Below are 20,807 nucleotides of genomic sequence, written 5' to 3'. Positions count from 1 at the left end.
TTCGATTTAAGAGAATCTGAATGATTTGAAAAATACTGAAAAAACTATTATTTTTTTACTGCGTATTAAATGGTTTTAAATTATGACAAAAATGTTCTGTTCTTACGATTAGCAAATAAAATAAAATTCAAAGAACTGAAATTATTTTCTTTATACATACATATATGCTTGTATTTGTATACATTTCCAGTTTTTATTGCGATTATATTATATGTATTTCTTTTGTATCACTAAATTAGATTTTCAAAACCATAAAGAACAATTTTTGCACAGACATGTATAACATTTCTGCATAAATCACAATTGCATTGTCATAATCTCGCAGAAATCCAGAGATCCTGATCTTAAATAATGTATCAGCTCATTGCGAGGTGCACGAGCATAAATTCGAATTACATCCAATTCCTTGTGCCGAAAAGTGGGAAAACGTCTGAAACAACGCCGCGTTACACGAACCATGATATCCAATATAACGGAAAGTCTCTTTCTCTCTCTTCGAAGAAGAGAGACGACGCCGGTAGGCGAACGAGAAGGGAAAATAATAAATTTATGCTCTAAAATAAAATATGAGGACCTAACGTGTCGCGTTCTGGCAACCAAACCAAGTATCATCACTCTTTACTAAATAAAATAATTAAACTTGTTTATATACGTACATTCACCAGAGAAATGTATTTTTGAAGTATCGTCACCTTTCAGATAACACGGAATATATTATTTCATCGCATGATATATTTTTTTAATATTTTTAAAATGCACTGAATATGAACAATATTATTTATTTTTGTATCTAGTTTATTGTAAGCTATTAATATTTTTATTGAGATCAGATTTGTTATGCAGAGCGCGTTTAACTTCAATAATTTATTGCCAATAAGCCTTCTGTATGATACGCTACTTCGTAGCGTTCTCGAATATGGTTTCATTGTATGGAAATTCTTATGTCGTTTCAGATACAATTTCTAAGATAACTCTACAAGAGAGAATACGGGTCGATTCCGTACCTGTATCCTAGCGTTGAAAAACAATACGTGTGGCGTCTACTCAATTAAACACAGCGTAAAGTTGCTAAGGGGCGGTGTCAACAACCTGTCAATGCTTGGCGACTTTCTGTCGCGAGTTTAAGAGTCGCGATCGCGTCCATTATTATTGCCTAATGTAAATGCTACACAAATACAATTTATGTTGTTTAAAATATTTTTTGGTATGCATTGCAGTAGTATGTAACTTATAAAGTTACAAAAAAATTGCCTATTTATTTTAATTTATGTGAAAATTCCTGATAATATATGTATGTGAAAAATAATTAGAATTGTTATGTTTATAAATTAAACCAATTATTTATTTATAATTAAGTATTAGCTCATATTATTTAGGAATAAAAAAGAGTGATACAGATTGTGATACAGCTTTTTAATCGTCCATGAAAAAATTGGTATCTTTAATAAAATAGGAGAACACCGTAGAAAACTTTTACCAGCTTAACTTCAAAAGTATGCGTTATAACCTAGTTAGAATAAAAAAGTCTTTTGCCTTGAAAAATATAACGCGTGCATTCGGGTTTGCCTTTGAAACTGCCATTGCTAATCTGCTCTAGCTACCAACAGATATTTGTTAAAAAAAACTCCCCACCTTTCTGTATTTAGTCGTCATACCGAAAAGGGGCGGACAAACAAATCTCTTTTTCTGATAACGAACGCTTCATCTGAGAAATTACTCTCAGAAACTTTGTCTAAGATCATTTCTGAGTCCTCTTCAGAGACTTTTTTTTACTGACATTTTCAATTTGGACTGAAATCAAGAACAGCGAAGATCGTAAAGCCGCCGTTTCTCTCTTCGCATCTTTTGGTCTAGCTCGACGTCTAGAATCCAAAGTGAACTTGCACTGAATAAGCCTGGAAACTACGAGCGCACCGACAAAAGACGATTTAGATTTTGCACAACAAATTAAATATCTTTGTCATTACAAAAATAAACATCATTTGACCCAAAGGTTGGAATAAATTAAAAGATATAGTAATAATATATATGTAATTTTTAACCGGTCAAATTCAACAAGTAAGAAATTTTCTAAATCGTGCGTTTTAACCACTTTACTTCGGGGTAAAGCTAGGGGAAAGTCTCGCCGAGGGGTGGAAACGCAGAAAGCTACGAAAAAGAAGGGAAGGTGAAACAGATGACATAATAAAGACATGATATGATTAATAGGCCAGAGCTTTGGCGCTTAATCTTTTTGTTCGTTTCTCGGCTTTTGTACTACCGAAAGTTTATTTGCCACGTTACAAATGCGGCGGTAGCGCATAATGTATAATAATATTATTGTAATGTATGCGCATACATTAATCGAAACGAATTGACCCAAAACGTTCGTTACGTTTTTCGACCGATCGGTCTCGTAGTAATAATAATAATGTCGACATAAATAAAGAATCAGATATTTGATGTAGATAAATGATGGTATTTTTCTATTTTTTTTATAAATTATATTTTTAACACACTGTGCGCCGTATGCTTGAATATTGTATAAAGGCACGTAGGAGTAAAAAAGTGAACTTAAAAATAAATTCGCCTAATCTAATTAAATTTTATAATAAAAATTTAATAAAATCTAGCAAATTAAATAGGCCTATGTAGAATTTTTACAAATATCACAAAATAAAAAATTTACTGATTTTAAAATCTTGTAGATTTAAAACGGACGTTATCCTTTAATACTAGTCAGAAAACGAACGTTCTTAATCACTTTCATTAGAAATATATTTTTTAGGAACATTAGAACTAGACACAAACAACCACTTCGCTTCTATCTTGGAACAACAAGAGTTAGACTAAATTCGCACAAAGTAAATTACCCGCAAGATAACCCTAAGGCGACTTAAAAAGCAGCTGCTTTCCAATTTAATATTTTAACCAAATCCAGCTAAGCAATTAGCTGAATTTTAATAATTTGATATAATATTTGATACTATTTGAAGAATACTATAGATAATTGTACAAATTGCAAAATTATTTTAAAATGTTGCGAATAATAATATTAAAATAATTTATGACTTACTGGGTTAAGTATGATGAGATCGGTGGACGAGGCGCCACCGGTCGTCGTCTTCGTGTCGTAGTCAACTAAATAATCGTGTTGCCACCGCCACGTCAGTGTTACTAGAGTGCCACTTGTATATTTTATACATAGCTTTAAAAGCAAGTTGTGATTTTGATATTCTGGAATAATAATTGTTATATTAAAAAAAATAATAAAATTGTTATTTATTATTAGGATTTGGACTAACCTTTTATGAATTAAATACGTTACGAAATTGTGTATTAAAAAAACAACTTTTTGTGAATGTTACATAAATAAAATTATACCAAGAGTTTGAAGCATCTTCTCATCTAATTTTGCATCATTTGACTCAATTTAAATCCTCATCTCTGTTGGCAAAAAATGATGAAAAAATTAGCTCTCGCGCTGTGTACTTTATATATTACACTGGCAACACCGGCCGTGATAAAACAACCCCGCGGGTGTTGTATAATTCGATTGTGCAGATTACGTTTTTGTACCTGCGATCTGTTTGAACAAATGAATGGACGCCGGATAAATTTACCGCTTCAAAATTTTGTTTGCACTGGCTATTTTAATGGCCGCCAAATTAAAATTTATTACTAACAATTACGGACGCCGCTGGATTGTAAACAGTGAGTTTTGTTGAAAAAAGTGATAACATAATCGTGATTTGTTACCGCCCGTTCAACTTGTTTGTTTGCAACGCGACGGTTAAGTTCGCGCTAACAGGTTAAAATTTAACCGAAATGTAAAAACATATAAGGATTAAATACACTAATCTTAAATATATTTTTGTAAATAAAACCGTATTGTAAATAAACGCCATTAACTTTTTGTGGGTAAATTTAATTAATTTATTACATGATACATTGGATACACAAATTTTTTAGCTTAGAAAATTGAAAAATTATGTGAATGGTCATCCGCTAGAAGATTAACATTTGGCTTGTTATTAAATGACATATTTAAGATCAAAAATGCATCATTTGCAATGCATCAAAAAAATCGCAAAAATTCGAAAAAAATGTTTCTATTTGATTTCCCAAACTTTTACATAACTGACAAGTAACAAATTGTCAAATAATTTTTATACTTAAGAAAAGTTCATTATACAATTTTTTATTTTTAGATTTAACAAACCCATATCCAAAATTTCAAAGAAAAGAAAAGTAAACAGTGATTGTTGTATTTTCAATGACTGTTGAATATAATATCTCATTACATTTTTTACAGCTGTGCTTAGAAAAAAAACTCGTGTTTCTAATTAGATGAGAGATATGTAAATTTTGTACACAAACTCTGATAAGCTATAGTTATATCGCCTGGCTGACACATTATCTATGATTACTGTCCCTGTTGCATTCCGTTGATTGCACAAGAGGCGCAGACAACCCCAGATAAGCAGCGACAGCTTCCCATTAATTTTCGACAATGACCTCGAATCATTATCATTGATCATCGTAATTGAAAACGATGATTGATCGATCTACATTATTACATCAACAAAATATATCTACCTAATAGTGAATTAATTACTAATATCATTTAACCTTGAGTAATTACTAGACATACGAAATTTAGAACAGTACTTAGTTATGTGAAATGCGTCAAATCCATATTTTAGTTGTTTGATCTAATATCATATTGGTAAATTCCAATAAATTACTTTCAGTTTTTCCTTGATAAATATTTAACAATTCTGATTTGATTAGTTCCTTTACATCCAAACGCATTTGAACTTTGTGAGGAATGCTCCTCAAGTTTTCCCTCGATCCAAAAATCTTCTCGTTTTGTGTTGATGTTGGTTTAATCGACAACAAGGCTTCAAATAAGAACTGTAAATTATTTGTTCCCTTTCCCGTTGATTTCTGTTAGGCTAAAAAAATCTTATCCTTAATTGTTGCGATTATGATAATTTTTTAATATCTTCAACGATTCTAATGATTTAATTGAACCGCGAGGGTGCTTAGAATTCGTTGATTGTAGATACTGTAGATTGAAGACTCTTTGGTGAATAACAGAGATATTATAATAGATGGTAGTAAGAGTTAACGCGACCGTAGTAAGTGGTACGTGTTCTGAATCGAAAGTATCAATCGAAAAAAGCTCACGTAGTTGCACTCGGAGACCGCGTGTGCTTAATTAGAGTCTCCCGGTGCATTTATGATCGAAATTTTCTCCCTAATCTGAATGCGATGGGGATGCTGCGCAAACGACTATGTACCAAGATATGGCTAAAGACCGTACGGTCTAATGCTCGATCCTATATCATCATTTAATCTTCGTTACTACGGTGGCCGATTGTAAATTCGCTAATTGCGCCGCTGCTGTGATTTTAGCCAAAGGGAGATTTGCCAAAAAAATGTGATAAAAAGACTATTGAGCGCTGAAAGGGTTAAAATTTTCTATCAGAATCGTGATTTGAATGCAAAATCGCGCGACGCGGCGGACTTTGAACGTACAAACAACTGAACGATTTTGTGTTAACGCGAAAGGGCAGTGGTGTTGTGTGATTAAAATAGTTTTTATTTATAAAAGTGGATTATATTTATTTATTGCTAGGTTAGAGGGGCTTTAAATAATTACCAATTAAGATGCCGATAAAAGGAACTCACAACAAGGAATATAGAAATCGTGCACGACACCTAATATTGCACAATAACCACACCTATAAAAGTTGAGATACTCAATTATATCACCAGAGCGTCACAAAAAAAATACAGAGCAGCGCAGATTACGAAAATCACATCAGTATTATTATTCAGTATTTATAGTAATAAATAACTCTAGTATAGAAATAGTGGATAATATAAAATATTTAGGAGTAATTGTTGATACAAAATTAAATTTTAAAGAACATTGTAATTACATATTAAAAAAAATTAGTAGAAAAATAGGTTTATTATCTAGATTAAGAAATATATTAAGTATAAATACAAAAAAAATAATTTACAATAGTATAATATTGCCCCATTTTAATTATTGTGCAACACTATTAAATATGTTAAATAAATTAGATAAACAAATCTTGCAAAAATTACAAAATAGGGCAATGAGAGTAATCTTAAATAAAAATAGATTAACTAATTGTAAAAGTATGATTGATAGATTAGAATGGTTGAATGTTCAAGAAATATTGAGTATGAATGTTTTAGTATTTATATATAAGTTAGAAAATAATATGTTACCAAAATATTTTAATAAGTATTTAATAAGAAATAAAGATGTACATAAATATAATACTAGAAATAAAGAAAATTTAAAGATAATTAAGTATAAGAAAACGAGTACGGCTAGGGGAATTATGTACGGAGGTTTTGATTTATATAATAGTCTTCCAAGAGAAATCCGAAACAGCAAAAATATAACGGGTTTCATAAATGGAATAAAAAAACACCTTCGTACATATAGAAATAAATTATAATATTAAGACTTTATTATTGTATATTTTTATTTTTTCTTTATGTTATGTATTTTTTATATATTTTTATATATGTTTACTAAATTTGTTAGATGTAAAGATTAGCTATTAAGCTAAATAAATTAATAAAATAAATAAATAATAAATAAGTAAAAGGCAAAAACATTGAAAATACTTCAAGCAAGACATTTAAGAGAGCATTACAAGATCACAGCATCAAAGGCTGGCGCAAGCGATGAGAAAAACACCGATGAAAGAACAATTAGTAGTGACCATTTAGTCTAAATATTTTATTGGTCTTTCAGAAAAGCTTGAATCGCGTTTGGTTTAGCTTTACATTTTGATTATCCTATTTTGTTCCACGTTGGGCGATCGTCCGATAATTGCAAAGTTAAAAATATGTTAATTTAATGCGAGGGCATTTTGAAAATTAAGAAAAAAATTTAAATAAATTTTACAAATGTTTTGTAAATTAAACCTAAATTTTTGAGACACATATATAATATTTTTTTAGAAAAACGAATAATATTTTATTTGTCAATATTAAGTTCTAGGTTCTATGATTTATGGTTAAATTCATTTAAGTGATTATGTTTCCTTATAAAATAAAACATTCGTTGCTATTATAACTAAGAATACATTTATAAATTAACAGCTAAAAGCAAGAGCTTAGATTGTAATTATGTCTTTAAATCGTTAATAATCGTAATACATAATAAGGGTCTCAAATGAGACCGCTGGGAAACACCCAACTTAATATAAACTAAAGTAGGTTTATATACACCTTAAATATATGGTTCAAGACATTTGTAAATGTTTCAATGATACATTTTTTTTTTAATTATTTATGTGCAGGTTTAAAGAAAAACTCAATTGAATGCTTAAAAAATATGTATATAATAGATAAATACAAATTTTTAAATAAAATTTTCATAAAAAGATTTTACTTAAAACTTCAAATATTAATTATGTGAAATTAACTAATTTACCAAAATATGCAACAATGACTATTGGTATATGTTTTTTGCTTCTGATCTAAATTAAATTTAAAATGCACGCTTAAAAATTGGTTAAGTTTTAATTGTATATATTATAAGTAGTGTAATTTTTATTTTGATTAATATTGAAAAAAATGCACTAAAAATTTATAAATGTACCTACGCTCATGGAATATGAAAGTGTTGCATAAAAAAATGAAAAAAAATGACATACATACACACTCAAAGTGAATGAAAAGGACGACACGATCCGAAGAGAGGAGTACAGTATCATATATCGTATGTGGATTTAAGTACTTTGCATTTTAATTGCTATTTTGAAACAAAATAGAAATTACCCTTCCACAAATCTACCTGTTACCTGTTACGTGGATATATAGCGTAACTTTGATATGCACCATAACGAATAAATTGGATTTAAAATAATGAAATTGAAGTATTAAGGCACACGCCTGCACACACACACATACAGGCATAACACATTATACAATATATAAAAGATTGTATTTTTAATTTATTATTTTTAAATCTTAATATAGAACAATGAAGCTTTGCTAAAAATGGGTCAATAGAACTGGAACGCCTATTGTGTTAAAGCCTCATTATGGTAACTGAATATGATGTATTTATTATATAGACGTTTTTATATAAATGTAAAAGTAATAGGGTTTTAATTAAGTCATTATCAGTAATTTGATAGATGAAAAAATTTTCTTACCTTTTCAAATATTCCATCAGTATTTAAATAGTTGTATTATTCTATATCGACGTCAGATTTTTTTTATACTCTCAAAATAATTTGCGTTTAAATCATTGTCATTGTTGTTTTTAATCTGGTCGTATCTTATCAATCCAAAAGCATTTTATTTGCATTTTTTGTAAGGCATATTTTATCTGCAGTATTATTATAGTCGTTGTCATGTAATTGTTTAAAAATAAATATTCTTATTTTTTATTGAATTATTCTAACGACTCTGACTCTAAAAAATAACAACGATTTTAATTATTAATAAATATTGTTTTTGTGTATATTAAAAATATTTTTAAATATAAGTGAGCATTTTTTTACTTTTTTGTCTGGAGTAAAAAATCGTCCTTAGCATAGATATTTCAAATTTGATAACAATGTTTTGACACAGCTTCAAGGTACGATGTAGCATAATTAAAGTTGTAACGTCATAAACACAATTATGTGGCAATAATTCTGATGATTCTAATGAATTCAGAAGCTCAGTAAGTAGTTTTTGCTGTTGTTTCGATATTAAAAATAACAAGATATTTTTTGTTTGGTTACCCTAGCAACGTATACAATGTTGTTTTTTAAAATAATATAGTCTCCGACCATTGACATTTAATTAATAATTAATTAAAAAAAAAGTTAATTAATAATTGATAATTTACATATGTAAAAAAACATAAAAATACAATAATTTAAATGCAGGTACGCCAGTTAAGATGCTCACACATTGAGGTTCTTAAATTATTTATATACTGTATGTAGGTACATATATTCCATAATATTTTTTTGTAAAATAAATAATGAATTTTAGTTTATTTACAAAATATAATAATAATGAATAAACAGCAACGTTTTGAATTAGTTTAGAGTATATCTTGCACATATTGAGATGCATGGCTGGCAAAGCGCGAGACGAGGGAAACGGGCTGCTTCTTAATTATGCCCCGAGGCTGCGGAGCCTTCCTCACCCCAGCAAATAGTCATTCAAAAGCAGATAACTACACTCACGGACCATTTGCGATATAAGAAGGACATACAAACACAACTGTGCACCCTCATTCACTCGTTGGCTCGAATCGGTGCGATAATTCATACGTCTGTGTATAAGTACGATTGCTAGGTTAATGCAACGCAACTAGTAACTTTACGTTAGGTGGATTTTATATAGTACATACACATTCATATAGATGTATGTTTGAAAATAAATGTAAATAAGTGTATTACCTAACGAATAATATAAGTTTATTAGGTTTAAAAAGAGCTGTGTAAGATAATAAAATAATAACTGAACTTTTTCAACATCAACTTTAAAATTGTACCCGTGATTTTCAAATGTAATTTTTTATTTATTATTTATTCTTCAGTGCGTAGTTTATTTTATGTATATATTTAAAAATGTTGGCTATATACAATTAAACACGTATCTATAAGCGCGACAATCTAGACACAACACTTACCGCTCTATATGATGAAATTCACGGTGTGTTCAACCAATGTTTCCATAGGAAACGAGCCCGCACAGGCGGTAGGATATACAGAAAATTATCTTCATGTCTTTCAAACATGATTTTATTCAACCAAGATTACATTACATAATGTAAAAATTCTCTAATAAATGATAATTGGCTTCAAACGGAATGCACGATCTGCTCTGAAGTAATGGTTTATAATATATGTTTAACCCATTTTGCTATTTTTTTAAATCATGATATTCAAAGTGTAATTAAGAAATTGTTACATTGCAATTTCACATTGCTTTAAGATTATCTCAAATATTTTTAACATATAACTATTTCCATTTAGCCTATCCATCTTAAGATAACAATCAAAAATTAAAAATTTATAAATCATACTTATATTGCATTCAAAATATAACCACGTACAAACATTGAATGGAACGTGTAGTTCATACAGCACGCTGATGCAAAAGCTCTATTGAGAGCTTTTGAAATCAGTGAATAGCTGATCTGCAATACAATTCTCAAATTAAATTACATTTATCGAGCCAATTTTAAAAATATTTTTCAATTTATAATCTATATATTAAATCAGAAAAACCTGTATACGTCATAAGGTGGCTTATATAGGTGTTAACAACAACACATATGCTCATACACACATACGTAGGTATATCCGCCCGCGATAAAATAATTGCGAACCGAAACACATTAAGCACTTTGGAATTGACGTGAAAGCTCCGTCGGAATTCTCGCGAGCTTAGTTGTTTGTACTACATGATAAAACGGGAAAGCTTTCGCCCGTTCTATAATAATTATCCGGCCATGTTTCTGTTCTGTTCCCCATTTGCGATTTTACGAGGCAATTTGCGAGCAATTTTCAGCCCTTGTATACAACCTCCTACGACGACGGTCGAATACACCGACCCCTAAAGCGAAAGAAACTGGCTGCGAGGACCTCTTTTGCTATATATAACGATGATGACCCTTTATAGGTGGTGGTTTTCCCGATTGTCTTTCCGGGAATCGAAGGGCTTGAGATGTTCACGCGTGAGTCGACCGCAATGTGTTAAATTGCTGGTAAGCCTATTCTTCTTGAGAAGGCATTCATATTTAAATACGTAGACGTATTTAGACAACAATGTGCGTTTAAAAGCATACATATATTTTTGGTTATTTTTTGGTGCAGTATTTATCATATATGTTCAAATTGTAAATACAGTACCGAATTTATTAGTGAATAGCGTTTTTAATTGTTTGTAAAAATATTCAGATTTCTTCTTACTTATATGAATTTTTATTTTCTTAATTAAGTCTCTTATATAGAAACAGACTTAATGGCATTTTTATAACGTAATTTACATTTAAGCATATGTATTAATATTGCTTACAGTTATGATACAAATAAAGACAATACTTACACATTTTTAATTATTGAGAATTTCAATAAATTACTTGTAGTTGGGAATATTTTTTTTAATATTTTAATTGTAATCAAACAAATTATAAATTCAAAGATATTTTAAGTTTTGATATTTATTTTTTTGTAGGAAATCAATGAACTGAAGCTAGTATTTATTTATAGTCTAATAAATATATTATTGTAGAAAAGCAGATTGATCTAATAAAAATAGTATTTTAAATGACAGATTTTAATTATTCTCTATTATTAGTATAAATATTTATAAATAAAAGCATATATTTTATATTCTCAAAAATGTTTTTAATTATTAGTTCTTTATAAATTAAGGTTGTGGACAGTTACATACGTTCGACCAATTTAAGCAAATAAATAATATTGTATTTATATTTTTAAAATGTGTAACTAAAATTATGTAACACAAAGAGATTATATTTTTCTCAAATCAAATAAAAATTAAATTCTTATACGTTTGATAAACTTTTTTAAAAATGCAGATTGTAGATAAATAATTTTATTGAAAATGTATATTTTATTTATACATAAATATAAAAAATACTATAAAATTGACCAAATTCTTATATATTCATATATAAGCATATAAATATATTTTCATGTATTATTAAAATAAAAAATTTAGATTTTTGGATAGTCTCGGAATTAAACAAAGAAAAAATTTAGGGTCCTAAAGTATTTTTAATCTTTCCTTTTATTTGAATCCCCTGGCTTTATAAATAACCATTTACAATAAAATAAATTGTTTTTTTAGACAGAAAATCTATATTTATTTTCTGAAATTTCTATTGTATTAATCAAAATTATAATATTTTTTTTTAAATATCATAAATTAATATAGTTATATAATTTTTGATAAATAAACTGTATCATTTAAAATAAATTGAATAATTAGTTTAGAATCTAAACTAATCATTTAATTTATTTTATTTCTTGAGATGTTTCATCTAAACTTTAGATGAAACATTTCAAGAAGGTACGACATTTTCTTTAAGTCAAAATAGTAGTAATAATCGAAGAATGTAAAATTTTTCTCTGCACTGATTGTATTTAAATTCGTCTAGCTGTAATTACCTTCGTTTTCTGATTAAAATAAATTAAATCATTTAAGTGAAAAATCCTATTTTTTATAAATAAAATATATATATCAAATTTCTCTTTGCACGGATTTTATTTTATTTATTTTTTGAGCTGAAATAGCTCATTATAAGATAATATTCAGAGAAATTCTTGTTACATAAATATAATTAAAACGTTTATTTTATTTACAAATAAATCTAAAAAAAATACATGAGATCTGTCAGTTATAATTTATTATAAAAATATATAATTTATTATAAAAATATATAATTTATTATAAAAATATAATTAAAAATTTAGATTTTTGGAGATCTCTGGAAATAAACAAAGAAAGGGTTTCGAATTCCTCGTTATACAATGCGTTTTAATAAAATAAATAAATTTTTTTAGCAAAATATTTAATATTGTTCCTACTACTATTTATTTTTTAATAAAAAAAATGTACTCTTCAGAAAAAAACGATTAAATGAGTTGTATCATTTTATTAAAGTTAAATGGTGGTTTTAGAAGAGACACCTTTAGATTTTTCTCTACGTAAAAAAGTAACAGCATTTTTTCAGCAAAATAATGGTTCTAAATATAAAGAAAAAATCTCTTTGCACAAACAATTAATGCATTATATTTTTAATAGGTTTAATAAACAATATTCTGTTTAATAATATTAGGAAGTGGTTATTTTTAAGTAAAATTTTTTTTTTTTTTATTATTAAATGAATAGAAATTGTATTTTTTCTTAAGTGTCGTCAAAGTTCCCGCTGGACCGTTTATCTTATAAAGTATTATGAAAAAGTCATTTGACTTGAGTCAGTGCAATTAAACGTACATTTATTAAAATTGTGAAATCAATGAAATATTTAACACTGATTTTTTTTAATGATTTTCAATTTAATTTTTTGACCCCGAGAAACCATTGTTCGGAACTTTAATTGCATAAAAATAAATAGTTAATAACCAACATGATTACAACTTTCTCTACTAAGTAAAGTATTATCATATACGATTTTTGTTGAAGTGTATCTTCATAATGCAATTTTTTTTTTTTTTTAATGATTCTCAAAGTTATGACACAAAAATGTTTTTATTTACAAAAATGGTGATTCCTTTCCAAATAATGCTAACTAAAAACCCTTTTTCAATTTTAATTTCATGTTTTTAAGCAGTTTATCACACATATGCTAAATATGCGAGTGCATGTTCTTTTTTTACTAAAAATTAAAAGTAAGACTTCTGTCGCTTATTAGATCAAAATATTTTTCACCCTTTCGTTATATTATCATTATCATGAGTCTGAGAGATCATTTTTTCCAAATATAATATAAATATTATTTCATTAAATCTGTGACAAATAAATCTTTTCCTAATCTTACGGATACATATCGTATTGCATAATTAAAATCGAATAAGGTCGTGCATATATGCTAAAAAATTATTTGATAATGAGATTCAGCTCATAGATAATTTTACATATGTATAAATAAACAATTAAATTATTTATAATACTATCTCAAAATCTATGTTAAAAATTCTCGATTACAATTTATTATTTATTTGTAAAAAACACATAGTTTTATCTATAGCTCTATGGGCACCGGTCCCCGTCGGAATTGCAAGCTGTTCCCTCGGCCTTCTCTTACCCAAAACTTTTGTCCTTAATTTAATGGCCACGCCGGAGATTTCGTTGAGTACTTTTTTATGGTCTTACAGCTTCCTTTCCAGCTCGAAATCGGCCTCAGACGCGGCTATTTCTGCGGAACATTTATACCCAAGATATTGCATTGATTTTCGGCGCTTAGCTTAAATTTATTTCCGAATAAACATTTGCACCGCAATCAACCGGTTCGATTGTGTAATTTGATCTGGAAAAAAGTTGGCGGGGATAAAGATAAGGATAGGGTGGGTGGTTGGGTGGGATTTTGACCGACGTTTATCCTTTGAGTCCTGCTTCACTCGGACGGCGAGTAAGCGGACTTGACAGGTTTAGCGTGACTAAGGTTAGCCGCGGTTAGAGTTAACCCTTTGCGCGAGGAACAGAAGGGCTCAATTCTCGGGGGTGATGCTTTCGTTTGATTATTTTTCTTTTGCTACTTTTTTCAATTTCTAAGCTTATAAAGCAATAAATAAATTATATTTATAGTATCAAGATTTAGATTTATTTATATGCTATATTCTGAGATAATTTAAAAAATCATTCAGGATTTCCAGACTCCATAATATATTATTTTTATTAATTAAAATTTAATTGCTTAATATGTTTTCACCCTACACAATTAGTAAATATTATGTAACTACTTAAATTTCAGTAGACATGAAAAAAATATAGCAGTTTTTCTGATAAGACCCAATATATTAAAATCTATTTTATTTCCACAAACATTTTACACAATTTAAATACGTTTGTCATATCATTTTTTAGGGTTTAGTTAATAATTTTTTTTGTAACATCATGTCCTTTAAGAAAAATACAAACCCTGCACGCGTTGGGTGTCAGCAGAGCAGATAAAGTTGAAATCAAGTTAATTTAAGTCAATGATAAATATTTTTTAAATAAATAAAAAACTTTTAATAAGATCCTTAAACGATCTCAAAATAAAATGCGTAAAAATTTTTTTTCTGTACTTAATAAATATTCATGGTACCATGTGTGATCCTATCAATACAGCAATTACCAAAATTCCGAGAACGGCCATACACAATCAGGTGTAAATTGGATATACCCTCGAGATTGCCACTTTCCATAAGCAAAGGTATAATTATCACGATAGATACAGGAAGGACAGGATGCATCCATCTCTTGCTTTGACGTATGAATGTTTAAACTTATGCCCCGGTCCCCTAAGTGGGAGTCGGGATCGAAATAAAAGCGGAGAACACGTGTTCCTCGCTGGCTGTAGAATGCCTGTGGGATAGGTACTACGCGAAATGGAATGAGAACGTGTTTCATATCAATCTCTCGGTTCAATCTTTCCTCTCTCCTCCTTTCAAAGAGTTGAGTCTCGGTTTTCTTCTTTCTCTGCCACGGATTTATTCCGTCCAACTTACGGGCTGAATTTACAATGAAACTTTTCGCGCAGAGAGGTACAACTTTTATGGTACAACCTTAACGCGAAAACAAATGATTTATGTCGCCGCCCACACGACGAATTGAAAAACTATTTCACCTGTTTTGCATAAAGCGAATGAAACTCGCGGCGATATATCATCTTTAAATGATATATCATGCATGGGCCGCGCGAATCGTATAAAAGTTTGTTGCGCGATTGTGAATACATGTATCGCTTGTGGTGTCTGTCGATAGGTGAAGAATTTTACACCTGAGATTCAGATCGAAAAACATAAAATTTATATGAGAAATATTGTTTTTGTATGTGAAAGTTTCCTTGACTTTTTTAATATTTTTTATGTAATTTTAAACTTGATATCTTTTTTTTGCTTTCTAGAATTTTATATTTGGTGAATGTCAATCTTATTCTTGGTAGTTGTTCTTATGACTGAGTATCATAATCTTTAACTGCGAGCATCATATGTCTCGTTTTTTTGATAAAGGATCATGAATAAATTTTGTCTCCTTCAGACAACATATTTACTAAATATCTTACACTAAATATTTGTATTCTAAAAAAAATCTATAAAATTCAGAAGTCCAAAGGCGTGTATGTATGTCATGTCATGAATCTTAATAAATCGAAAAATATTAAAAATGATGCCCCCCCCCCCCCATGAAAAAACTAAAATGACATCCCTGATTCTAAACCAGAAATTCTTGAGTTATCCCTAAAAAAATCTAAAAAATAGTCTATCCCGAAAATATTTTTTAAAATATGTCATTTCACTGAAATTATATTTGAATACATTTTCACTGGTACATACATATTTTTACTAGTGAAAATATAATTTAAACGTGCCGATAAAGTGATGTGATTTTAACTTTTCCATCACAGTAATATATACATTTACATACTTATCATTATTTATTCACATGCTAGGTATAAATGTTACAGTGAAGCTATATTTTCATTAGTAAAGTTCAAATACCTTTTCACCATTAGATATATATTTCTACTAGCAAAATTAAAATTAAATTTAAAAACGCTAGTAAATCTAACATGTCCATAAAACTCTATTTGATAGTTGCGAAACGTCTTCTGTTCTAACCCAAACCTAACCTAATGAAAGTTCTAAAACTAATGATAAGACCAAAATATTTTTCTCGCGAGTACAAATACCTCGCATCTCGCATTTAGCTCCATAGTTTGCCTGCACTTCGATATTACACTATATTTAAAAAATAATTTTACCGATATTACTACGAACTTTTGATATAATAATGCTGGTCAAAGTATATTTAAATCAAATTTTGGTCAATAAGAGAGAGCAAAAACAATTATCATTTCTCGGAAGTCAAAAATTCACGTCAAAAGCAATAAAATCGTGCCGGCGCCTTTCTTGAATTCGGCTAAAAAATACATGTCATCATTTAATGAAATACTAAAAATCTGAATAAAATTTAAATATCAAAGAAAAGATGAAACGTCGCGTTTCATCCTTGCATTTGACACTTTATACATGCGTGATTATTGACAGCTGTCTTATTTACAATGCTGCCAACATATGAAACTGGAATTGGACCAACCTGACAATTCTACACGATTATTTTACTTGTTGATAATTTACTAGTCAGTTAGGTTAGGTAAGGTTAGGTTAAAAAGCAATAAAATTATGCCGGCGCCTTTATTAAATTCGGCTAGAAAAATGCATGTCATTTAATGAAATACTAAAAATCTGAATGAAATTTAAATATCGAAGACATTTGGAACGTCGCGTCTTCATTGCATTTGACACTTTAAACACGCGTGATTATTGACAGCTGTCTGATTTACATTGCTGTCAACACATGAAATTCGAATTGGACCAATCTGACAATTCTACACGATTATATTACTAGCGGATAATTAACTAGTCAGTGAGGTCTAACGCAAGTAATAAAATATTACTGAAGTTGTAACATATAAATGAACAAACAAATAGTATTTGCATTGAATGACAAAAAATCGGTACGATGTTGCCATAAACTAAATTCCTATATTATGTTTAAAAAATAGTGAAAAGAAAGGAAAAAAAAATTTTAAGAACGTAATTTAAAATCATATTTTTAAATGGAAGATTGCTTCGAATATGTCATACGATGCGTAACTAAACAGCAAGTAAATGATTATGTAAGTAATTGTAATGTACATACATAAATATATTTATTGTTTAATAAAACAACAACAATAAATTTCGTGCGATTAAAAATATGTCGAGAACCATTGGTTTTCTGTGATTTACTATAGTAAATATTAATAAATAATATTAACAAGGATAGAGTAAAACATTTGTACCTTTTTCATTGCATTCTTGGGTGGTTTGTTTTTCAGGTAGTGGTCCCAACATCTGGAACGAGTACAGCGTATCCTAAAAAAAATGATATGCTATAAATAAAAAGTATAAGGCCTAATTTTTAAGATTAAATTAATTTTACCGCAGTGCATTTAATAATAAAAAAAAGTGTTTGTGCCTAAAAAGTTAAGATCATATGCCAATACTAATTAGATTAAAAATTATTGCTCAATCCATATTTTTAAATTTTATGTCTAAATGGATATCATAGAATATATATATATTACGTTTTAGTAACGCATTATTTTTATTATCAAATATTTATTGCTAAATAAATATTTTATTACCATAGTATGTCTAATTTTGTTTATTTTTACTATATATACATGGACCAAAAAAATATTATACATTTATAAAATAGAAAATGTTTCTTCATAAACTTTTTGTGAATTTATTATTATTCAGTTACTTGTGTTACTTTGCATGTGGAAAAAGGTTTGGAAGATGTGAACTAGTTAGAGAGTTACACAAGCAAAATTTTCCACGTGATCAACTATCAGATTGTACGTTATGATCAAAAATTATGATAAATTTTCAGATGAAACAAGTCTGTTGATTATTTATATATATTTCAGGGGTGTGCTTAATTGAATCAGAGAGTGCTAAAGACACTTCTAAAGTGACTAAAACGTGGAGTGGACATTCAAAATATGGATTATTTCAAATCAATAGTAGAAGCTGGTGTGACGTTGAACAGTCTGGTTGCAATATTGACTGTCAAAGTAAGTGTGAAAAGAGAAAAATTTGTGGAATTAAAAAAACGGTCTATTGTTGACACATTATTATTTCCCTATTTTTTTTTAATTCAGTGTATATGTTGCAAAACAGTATCATAATCTTTTTTTAGCATCTCTGCATAAAAGTTGCCTAATATTTTTAAGACACAATAACGCTTTAATATCTTCCAAAAAGGATTCATTACATCTTGAGTCGTCTGTTTGTGTATTTTTAATGTAGTAATTAAAATATTCTAAGCTCCTCTCCTGATTGCTTAACATGTCAACGAAATACTTCATCCATCTATCTAAGATCTATAGTTTATTAGGCTAAAGTGTACATATAAAATATTTTATTATTTTAGAACTAATATAGCATTTCAAAAGCACTTATTAATGTTTTTATTTATAGGTATGCTCTTGGAAGATATAACATTAGCCGCAGAATGTGCGAAAAAAATTCACAAAAAACATGGTTTTAAGGCATGGTCTGAATGGAAAGATTATTGTCGAGCAGGAATATTGGTAGATGTAACGCTTGATTGTCCAATATAGTGTTATTAAAAATAAAAATATAAATATCTAATAAACTATAAAAATTACTAATTAAGTAAAAAATATTTTTAATAATTATGATCAATTTTGCTCTATGTAATAAATGTAATTTTTTGTGGCACTGGTCTAATAATATGTTATATGAAATAATACAAGTTATATAGATTATTGATATTACATAATTTATATATTATTATTCGCTTTTAGATAAACGCATTGTATTACTGTTTTGTATATGAAAATATATGATTTTAACTTTTTAAGAAACATTTCTATATATATATATTAAAAATTAAAAAAGGGGTATTTTCGTACGGATGTATTTTAAAAAATATATTATTTCACTAAAAATATGAGAAATACATTATTAAATTACATACTATATTTTTATTTTTTTATATATATTACAAAAAAAAAAAATATATTTTTATATATATTTATATTTTTTTCAAAATTTTTCAGATTTTATTCTATTAACTTTTATTTATACAGATCTATAAATACTATTCTCACTACCAAGTGTGATTATTTGGAATATAAAAAAAAAATATTACATTAATGCACTTTTACTCTATTGTCATAACTTTGAGCGAACAGTCGATTTTCCGTCATGCTTTGACTGCACAGGAAATTGTCAGAACCTAATGAATGTAAGCTTTTAACGATTGTCAAAGTGAGAAACTTGTCAGACCGTACCATATTTATTTGCTGTCGTTCAGTCATTTCCTGATGAATTATTGAGTGATCAATACAAATTGCAACGTGTATATATATTTATGTTCATGGGCGCTTCTAACTTTTTACTAGCAAAAAAATGTTTTAATGTAAAAATATATTATTTGACATAAATTATGTATTGAAACATCAAAAAAATGTTAATGCTGAAATATTTAGTTTGTTGGAAATCAGATCATTGTGTTTTTATCATTTGAAAGTTTTTTTCAAATTTTATTAAGAAAACTATTTAAATGTGTAATAAATATTATTAATTTAAATAATAAAAAATATATATTTAAAATAAAAATATATTTTAATAATGACAAACTTTGTTGATTAATTTATTAAAATACATATATCAATATATATGTTTTTAAAATTAAATCCAAAGCTCTGTACCAGCTTTGAGATGGCAGGGCTGAAGTATTACACATTTATTTTTCTAACGTTTGAACCTTCAATGTAACAGTCATCATTTTGGCATAAATTTATTTATTGGAAAATATGATATAAATTAAAAATAAAAATATTTTACTAGCGATATATTAAAAATAATTCTATATTTAAAATATTTAATTGCTTTAATAACTTTAATTGACTTTAGTTGAAAACAAAAAAAACTATTATTATCATATTACTTAATCAACAAAAAATCGTCAAATCTAAATCAAAGATAACTAAGCTCAGAAAAAATCCAAGAAATTTACGGAATTCATAAAATATATTTTTATTGCATTAAATTTTTTTAGTTGTTTTATAACTTTATGAAAAAAAATGAAAGTACTTTAATTTTTTTTAATAGACTCAACGGATGAAATAAAGAATATAAAGAAAGTCTTTTCTTGTGATTTCGCCCAACTGAACTAATGATTTTTATCGTTTAAATTGATTATCCAACTTTAAAATCTTATGTTAAGCTATTTTGAAATGTTTCATAATAATGTCATTTATTTTGAATTTTATGTCAAGACAGAGAATGTTCTAAGAAAAAACTTTGAAGACCAACGATTAGAAATCACGTCGTTAAATTATTATTTGATAATAATCCTGAAACATCCTTTATTCACCAGTTAAAACAAAGCGATTAAAATTATTATTTTACTAAATAAGAACCGAGATTCTCACGAAAAAAAAAGATATTATAATAGCGTTTTACTCGCAAAAAAAATATTTTTACCGAAAACACGACTTT

General features: G+C 27.9%; 1 protein-coding gene across 1 annotated transcript in view; it reads left to right on the top strand.

Annotated features, from left to right (window-relative positions):
* Positions 1–18,898, top strand: part of LOC148233501 (lysozyme-like) — a 34,244-nt gene extending 15,346 nt beyond the window's left edge. Inside the window, exons 2-4 of the mRNA XM_088190722.1 lie at positions 18,033–18,130; positions 18,203–18,349; positions 18,756–18,898. Of these exons, the coding sequence (XP_088046848.1) occupies positions 18,033–18,130; positions 18,203–18,349; positions 18,756–18,898 (388 nt within the window). The remainder of the gene's footprint in view (positions 1–18,032; positions 18,131–18,202; positions 18,350–18,755) is intronic.
* Positions 18,899–20,807: the final 1,909 nt, after the last annotated feature.

Source organism: Plectrocnemia conspersa, unplaced genomic scaffold (assembly GCF_051122295.1).
Source record: "Plectrocnemia conspersa isolate PC_06_02 unplaced genomic scaffold, ASM5112229v1 ptg000008l, whole genome shotgun sequence".
Taxonomy (NCBI): Eukaryota; Metazoa; Arthropoda; class Insecta; order Trichoptera; family Polycentropodidae; genus Plectrocnemia; species Plectrocnemia conspersa.
This window is presented reverse-complemented; position numbering and strand designations above follow the sequence as displayed.